The following is an 8,786-nucleotide window of genomic DNA, read 5'->3' as shown; positions in this document are numbered from 1 at the left end:
ATTTCAGGTCTGAAGAGTCTAGGATTTCTAGTTTTTTAATTAGAGCAGTTGTAGTAATGAAAGAGGTGCCAAAAATGGTGAAAATCTAACTTTATTGAGTTTTCACAAATCACTAAAATGGTTTTAAATATTCTGCTTTTAGAGCAGAATAATCTATTTCAGGTCTGAAGAGTCTAGGATTTCTAGTTTTTTAATTAGAGCAGTTGTAGTAATGAAAGAGGTGCCAAAAATGGTGAAAATCTAACTTTATTGAGTTTTCAGCAGTTTTTAAACTAGAGTTGATTAAAGATGCGGAAAGTAGTGAAAAATTAAGTGGAATCACCCTTTAGCTATTGGAAGCTGGAATTGGAAACCAACTTCAGTTTCGTGTATTTCAAACTTACAAAGTTAGGTATAATGATTAATTGTGATTGACAGCAATAGTATTAAAATACTTTAACTCTTTGGATGTTGATCAAATTACTATATTTGCTTTTTGCTGTTTGATGTAGACAAAATTTATATGAGAAAATTTACAGGCCACTGTAAAGTATTCACAGCACTTCACTTTTTCTAATGTTATGTTACAACCTTATTCCAAGTTGTATTAAATTCATTTATTTCCCCAAAAATCTACACATACATACCCATTGGAATTTTTTGGAGTGTTTTGCATCTGTATTAAAAATAGAAAACCAAGACATCACATTTACATAGCTGAGTGAAGTTGCCCCTCCCCCCCCACCTTCTTCAAATCAGACAAAATATTTACATAAGTATAGACAGCCTTTGCTTAATACTTTGTTGACCCACCTTCAAAGCAATTCCAGCCTCTGGTCTTTTGAACATGATGCCTTCAGCTTTCCTCTCCTGTCATTCAACAGTTTGACCCATTCTTCTTTGCAGTTCTTCTCCAGCTCCATCAGGCTGGATGGATATGTCACTCAGCCATTTTCAGATCTCTCCAAAGATGTTCAATCAAATTAAGTGGTTCTGAAAAACCTTTCATATTTGGCCATGTGCTTTGGGTTGTTGTCTGACTGTTAAATGAACTGTAGCTCCAGTCTTTGATCAAGATGCTTTGGAGCAACTTTCCATCCAAGATGTCTCTGGACATTGCTGCATACATTTAGATGACATTGGCTTGGTTACCTCCAAACATGTCGCCTGGCCTTCACAACAAAGAGTCCAATCTTTGTCTCATCGGGCTGGAGAATCTTGTTTCTCCTGGTCTGAGAGTCCTTGAGGTACGGAGCTTTCGCAGTCACCACATGACTGGAGTGGCACTGAGCTGCCCAATGCTGCTTGCATCTTCAATTTTCCTGGGGTTTGGAACAATTTAACTTCAGGAAGTCTGTGCTATGGTTGTAGCAATGGGTGAAAATTTGCATAATTTGTCTCAAAATGTTTGACAAGAAGGAATAAAGAATAACTTTTATTCATGTATCATATCTAAAATTGTGAGTTCCAAACAATCCATAACTTAATTTAAATTTCTGGCCAACTTTCACATAAGTCTTTTGTCAAATGTACTTCAGACCTGTGTAAAATTAAACCCACTGATAATAATTTGTGCTCCGACTATTGGCAAATTTATGCTTACGCCAAAATAACACCTTACCATCTTCCCTCCAGGTTTGAGAAGCTGTACACTGTGATCAACATCTTGCTGGTCAACCTGGTGGCGTCCTCCCTGATCTTAATGAGCAGCCTTCCCATTGTGGCCGCCTACATGCAGATGTCTGACTGGATTTTTGGCTCAGCTATGTGCAAGATCGTCTTCAGTGCCTACTACCTGGGTTTTTACAGTTCTGTTTTCTTTATAACTCTGCTAACATTTGACCGTTACCTTGCTTTTGTACATTTTATGCCAGTAGTACATGTAAGGAGTCGACGCAATGCTATCATATCTTGTGCAGTGGTGTGGGTGATCAGTGGTTTGGCTTGTGTCCAGCCAATGATCCTTCATGGTGTCTATGAGAAGAAAGACAAAGACAAAATAGGCAAAATTCACTGTGAGGAATTTGCTTACATTCCTGATATGAATGTAGAGAAACTCAAGAAATTTCGATTTCATATTCAGCTTTTTGTCTTTTTGATCCTACCTCTGGCTATTATCATATTTTGTTATGTTAGGATTGTGGTCACCATTAAAAAATCGCAATCAGGTTCTAAATTCCATGCAGTCAGGATGATATTTATGATCGTAGTGTTGTTCTTCATCTGCTGGATCCCTTTTAACATTGTAGAACTCCTGCATTATAAATTAGAGTCTGTTTTGAGCTGTGAAGGTAAAAAGAAACTCGGTTACGCTCTTCATGTCACCCGCAACATGGCTTACATTTACTTCTGCATCAGTCCAATGTTTTATACATTTGTAGGAAAAAAATTTCAGAACCATTTCAAACAGCTGCTGGTGAAATGTTTCCCAAGATTACAGGATCATATTTCTTTCAATGCAAACAACACAACAACAAGAACTCAGCCTTAAGAAGTGAGTTTATCTCTGTGAGTTTGTCGTTATTCACCCCGAGTCAAACCAAATGCAGTACCTTGCAACTGCATTCATGCTTTTTAAACTTCAGCACAATTTTTCATGCTACAACCACAAACGTCACTTTGATCTAATGTATTGTCATCATACTGAAAAATAATTGAGGATATTGATACTATTTAACATCAAGCATCAACAGCTAAACCCACAAATGCTGCCTTTTCAATCGTTTTATCCGGCTGTTACAGTAGACCTTGAGTTAGTATTTATAATTTCTAATTATGCTGAAAGGACACTGAGAATTAATCAGAGCAGCAGGAAAAGAGACCAAAGGTACCTCTGGACAGGCTGCAGAGATCCATGATTTATTTACAGGTCTACTGTTTGCCATGCAGTTCACAAACCTTGCTCTTATGGGAGAGTGGCAAGATGGATGACTTTTAAAAGGAAGCTCGCACTGGAAGAAAAGAAAAGTAAAAGCTGAGTAATTTTTGGAATGAGTTTACAGGCAGAGGAAACACGTCTGAGCTGAATGGGTGTTACTGAGAATCTGTGATTAAATGCAAAAGAATTTTAAAAAGTAACTGTCATTGGGCCCTTTGTTGTCATAGGGAACAGATGTCTGTCGCATCTCTTCCCCATGTTATACACAGGAGCATATTTGGATTGGGTCTTTAGATGGGAAGCTTACAGTCTGCTGTAACTCCTGTTCAAACCTGATGAAGACAACAAACTCCAGGGTCATTTTTAAAAACTGCTGGAGTTCACATGCTTACTTTGTGTCATACAGTAATGACTTCATTCATTAATAAAATCTTATGAATCTTGGTGTTTTGGTTTTCATGTGTTGTTTAGGGTGCTATGTTCAGTGACATAACAATCAGCAAAAAGATCTAACAGAAATCAGCAACAACAAAAGCTTAAGCAGCAACAAACTGATATATTACATCTTGGTTGTGCTTTGTATATAAACCCACTTTATTATCATTGATGAAAAAATGTTGCATCTGTATTATAATGAAATTAACATTTAAATTATTTACAGGCATCCAGCAATAGTTATATTCTGTTTTTGTTTTTTTCTGTCTACCATGTGCTGAACAACTTGTATCATGACATTCTATAATGTTTGTTTTTTCTTTTGGTATGCAGTGTATAGTAAATGAAGATGTACATAAATCATAAACGTTCCTATTGCCCCTAAGCTATTAATATGTATGGATATAATTTGTTCATTTATTTTTGCTCCTGATATTAAATAAATATGTTTAAAACAGTCTTTTATCATGACTTGTTTTCTTAACCGTAATATTACTGGGGATTCCAGGAGAAATTAGCTTCAGTCATGGTCTTTTTTTAATGCAAAAAGAAAAAAAAATGTAGAAATCAGAAAATGACAAAGATGAGGAGAACCAAATGGAGGAAGAGGACAGAGTTGGTCATGAGCTGGTGTTTTGCTGCTGCTGCCTTCAGCTTCATGAATGAAACAATGAATGACGTGTACCTCTGGTCGGACTGTGTGATCCGGCTAGTTCTGTAGCTCTGTGTCCGGTCTGGTAACAGCTGTTTGGTCTGTCTGGTCTATGTCCGGTGTCGGTCTGTGATTTCACATTCAGTACATGTGTCCTGATGGTCTGTGCTACCCAGTGGCAGTAGCAAAAGATCTGCAATCATCTAAACGAGCTCCCAGCACTGCCTATCTCTGATGCTTCTAGCGGCTGTAGCTCTGTGTGCGGTCCGGTGACAGCTGTTGGTTCGGTGTTGGTCCGTGGTTTCACATTCAGTACCGGCGGCATTAGCAATAGCTCTTTTAACATTTAAAAGAGCTCCCAGCACTGTCTGTCTCTGATATTTCTTCTAGCGTTTTTCACTTGCTAGCCACTGTTGGGGTTTAGGCACCTTAAGAAAGGTCGGCACTGCATTTGTTTTTAGATCGTTAAGGTAACGATCACCTGTTAGACCCTTCCACTTTGGCTCATACAAATCTGTCTTCTGGAGAGAAATGTTGAGGTCACAAATAGAACTTTTGGAAGTTGTGTTCAGCTCTCTCCCACTGTGCTCTAATTTTCTTCTCATATGGAAAGTGAACCAGACTCACCACTCGCTGTTTGTTTTTTTAATAACAGCCAACACGGACACAGTGTGGCTTATATAAAATTAGAGTCAAACCAAACACAACATGATAAACAACAACTCAGGTAAAGTTAGCCTTCCTGTGGTCACTCTGTAGATTCCAGTATAGAACAGACCAAAACGTGTCATCAACAGATGACGACCTCCATGGGTGAAAAATATAACAAATGGTATACATTTTTTGAAGTAATCATGAGTTTTGTCATATCACAAGCAGCGATTTTTTAGATAAAAGGAAAATTACATTATATTTTCGCCAAAATGTCCCACCAATCATAGATCCCTTTAAGGGAAGTAATGCACAATTGGTGGAATGAGTCTGAGTCTTGTTGCGACTTTTTCGGTCTGCTCTCGCTGAAGGAATGGTGGAACGGCAGTCGGATAGCTAACCACCAGAGGTTTCACTACTCCTCATCTCTCTTTCCTACCAAAGGAAATACAATACAAAACTAAAGCCTTGGGGTTGGATGATGGACCTTACAGGAATGTGAAGCAGTACTGTGCTATGCTGCTAACCCAGTTCATTTGATATCAGACCTCAAGTGTTAATGCAATAGAGAAACAAAGGACTTTGATAATGGGGATTGGCTAAATGAGGTATAATATGTTGTTTTGGACAAAAACACTCAAATAATATCACGGGGGTAAAAAAAAATCTAACTCTTTTGCTGTTAATCAAGATTGGTTTGGATACATTTTTTGCCTTACTGGATGAAATTATTCGACAAAGTGAAAGAACTGTCTGTGCAGAGCCTTACATCCTCCGAGTACAAAATTCATGCAAAGATTCTGAAGGCTGAAGTTAATTATATTTTTTCATGTTGCAACAATTGTAAAAAGTCTTTGAGTTGCAACTACACACAACTTCCTTTAGCCCTTTCTTTCACAATGTTATACCAGGTCTTTGAATTCAATTGTTTATGGGTAAATGTTGTATTTCTAAACTGGAAAACTAGCAGCCTGATAAATTATGACTCCCATTTTTTTAAAAGTAGATTGTTGGGTGTGTAAGGGTTATTTTGTAGCTGTAGGCACCATTTTGCATGAAAAGAACCAGTATGTTTTCAACATGATCATCAAAACCAAAATTATTGTGGTAAACTCAAATCCTTACAGCCTGCATCAACAGATATTCCCTGGAACTTGGAGATGCATATTTGCACTTAATTTTCATGCATAGACAGCAATCTTTTCCAGCATGAACTCAAATATCTGATGCCACATCTATTATTAGACTCCACATTATTCAAACTCCTAGCACACGAGATATAAATTAACTTTCATTTTCCAGCCTGTTTCTTCTGACTGGAAATTATATGAACATTTTGGAGTCTCGACTTGCATATGATTGGGAATCTGTGGAGGGAGTGGAATATTGGGGTGACGAGTTCCAATAAAAACGTTGGAGCTCATCACTAAATGTAAATTGTTAAAGGGTTATTAAAAGAGCTGGAATTCCAATAAAGATTACACCAGTAATTATTAAAAATTATAAATAGCTTTTCAACATCATGTTTAATAAAGTAACTTTACATTGTTTTATACTGTACTGCATATATATATAGACTCAATGAGGTTACAAGGAAAGGAGCCACAGCCAAATACCTCCAACAAATAAGGCAAGTCCTGAGAAGCCAAGAACAATGGCAAGAACAAGATCCGTGCAATAAACAGCTATGCCTTACCAGTAATCAGATAATATGCAGGAATAATTAGCTGGCCAAAGAAGGAGACCAAGACCATGGATGTTAAGACTCGGAAGCTACTAACCATGCATGGAAGGTTCCACCCCAAATCCAGCACCCTGAGACTGTACACGAGCCGTAAGGAAGGAGGCAGAGGACTAGTGAGTGTGAGAGCCACTGTCCAAGATCCATAAATACATCAAGGACAAAGCCTCAACGGACGATGTGCTCAGCGAATGTCTCAGACAATGGGGAACAGAGGATGAGGTGCTAGAGGTACCATCATGGGAGGACAAGCCCCTACATGGGATGAACCACCGACAAATAACTGAAGTGGCTGATATGAGGAAATCCTACCAATGGCTGGAGAAAGCTGGACTCAAGGACAGCACAGAGGCACTCATCCTGGCTGCACAGGAACAGGCCCTAAACACCAGAGCAATAGAAGCTCAGATCTACCACACCAGACAATACCCAAGGTGTAGGTTGTGCAAGGAGGCCCCTGAGACAGTCCAGCACATAACAGCAGGGTGCAAGATAGTGTACAGTGTACAGGAACATCTGTGCAGAATATGGACTGGAAGTCCAGAGGTCAAAGTGGGGAACACCCCCAAAGGTGGTGGAGAATGACTGAGCTAAAATCCTGTGAGATTTCCAGATCCAGACAGACAAGATGGTAATGGCGAACCAACCGGACATTGTGGTGGTGGATAAAGAACAGAGGAAAGTCGTTGTGGTGAATGTAGCAATACCAAGTGACCACAACATCAGGAAAAAGGAGCATGAGAAATACCAGGGCCTCAGAGAGGAACTGGAGAAGGCCTGGAAGGTGAAGACCACAGTGGTGCNCTGGAGAAAGCTGGACTCAAGGACAGCACAGAAGCCGTTGTGGTGGATGTAGCAATACCAAGTGACCACAACATCAGGAAAAAGGAGCATGAGAAACTGGAGAAATACCAGGGCCTCAGAGAGGAACAGGAGAAGGCCTGGAAGGTGAAGACCACAGTGGTGCCTGTGGTCATCGGGGCCCTCGGGGCAGTCACCCCCAAACTGGAGCAGTGGCTCAAACAGATCCCAGGAACATCAGACATCTCAGTCCAGAAATGTGCAGTTCTAGGCACAGCCAAGATACTGGAGGAGAACCTCAAGCTCCCAGGCCTCTGGTAGAGGACCCGAGCTCAGAGGATGAGAGAGAGAGAGAGAGAGAGAGAGAGAGAGAGAGAGACCACCCGTGGAGGGTGAGAAGGGAATTTTTTATTTTTATTTTTTATATATAAAATGTCCATACATACCAGTAAAATAGCAATTTTATTTTATTTTTCTTAGATTTATTGTCAGGTATGCCAATCCTTTTGTTTCTTGATCTTTATGAGCTGCACAGCACAGCTTCCACAACAAATGTGTATAAAATTTTGTGGGTTTTTTGGGATTAACAGAATATCAACAATTTCCCAATGGTGGTGTTTCCATTAAATAAGAAATACAGTCAAAATCACACGTGAATAAGTTCATTCATGAGATAAGTCATCAAAAAAATGTACAGTGGCAAGATCCAATTACTTCCTGCTGTCTTCTTTGTTTTTTTCACAATTAGTAATATATATTTGTGGGCAGGTTGCCTTCTTGCAATTGCTTTCCTACTAGCCGGCTAAAATGACCTGAAAAAGTTAAATATATCCTTTTTTTGCTAACTTGGTACCTGACCCAGGTGTACATTTTGAAAATTGCATTTAATTTGGGTTTTAAACACTTTATTTAACACGTTGCTGATACCCGTTTAGCCTGGGGCAATCCCAGAAAATGTGATAGTGGTTTGCCTCTGTCGAGCCACATTGCCTCCAGCACTCTGATTTTGCTTCCCTATGCTTCCCTTGATAGGGAATCTTGAAATATATTAGAATATTTTTCCAACAGTGCTCCTACTACTCTAGTTGGTAGAGGACCAGTGAAAGCAGCATATACTTTGCCTGTCCTCTTCTGAAATTTCTATTCCAAATTCACACTCTCATCTTTCTTTAATGTGCAACGTATAACCTAGAAAATGGACTCAAGGAAATCCATTGGAGAAAAAAAATAACATGGTCATATCTTAGGAGAGAGAATACATCTATTTTTAAGATTTATAAGGACGAACAAAATCAAAGAAAAAAAAGTATTCTTTGTAAATATATTTGTGAAGGAATATAAAGGTGAAGAAAATAATTCATATCGTAATAATATGCCAGGGATACATTAGAATAGTTAAAGAAAGAAATTATCTTTTGATCATATCTTGAGTAAAGATTTTATGTTTTTACTTGCTACATTAAATGGCAAATTAAAATGTTGCTAAATTATTTATTGCTGGAGTAATTCATTTATTAGGCAATTTATTTCTGAATATATGCTTGGTAATGGCAGGATTGGTCCTTCATACGAAATGCCTCAGAGGATTTTTCATGAAAGCTGATCTCTCTGAAGCTGTTTGTACATGCCCTCATCGTAAAGTCATTACC

The 8,786-nt window shown here is 38.6% G+C and overlaps 1 protein-coding gene across 1 annotated transcript; it reads left to right on the top strand.

Annotated features, from left to right (window-relative positions):
• The first annotated feature begins 1,139 nt into the window (after positions 1-1,139).
• Positions 1,140-3,749, top strand: LOC106946227 (C-C chemokine receptor type 8-like). The gene is made up of 2 exons (XM_015030437.1): positions 1,140-1,226; positions 1,475-3,749. Exons 1-2 carry the CDS (start codon positions 1,140-1,142, stop codon positions 2,468-2,470), a joined length of 1,083 nt encoding a protein of 360 aa, XP_014885923.1. The 3' UTR covers positions 2,471-3,749.
• The last annotated feature ends 5,037 nt before the right edge of the window (positions 3,750-8,786 follow it).

This window comes from Poecilia latipinna, unplaced genomic scaffold (genome assembly GCF_001443285.1).
Source record: "Poecilia latipinna isolate Pla-1442-1.1 unplaced genomic scaffold, P_latipinna-1.0 Scaffold182, whole genome shotgun sequence".
NCBI classification, from domain to species: domain Eukaryota; kingdom Metazoa; phylum Chordata; class Actinopteri; order Cyprinodontiformes; family Poeciliidae; genus Poecilia; species Poecilia latipinna.
Note: the sequence above shows the minus strand (reverse complement) of the source record. Positions and strands in the feature narration are given on the sequence as shown.

What these genes read in the sequence shown, in the direction of transcription:
- LOC106946227 (XM_015030437.1), top strand. Translation starts at nt 1,140, where the DNA reads ATGTCGCCTGGCCTTCACAACAAAGAGTCCAATCTTTGTCTCATCGGG. An exon ending in CTGGTCTGAGAGTCCTTGAG is followed by an intron (nt 1,227 to 1,474) that starts GTACGGAGCTTT and finishes TTAATTTAAATT; the next exon opens with TCTGGCCAACTTTCACATAA.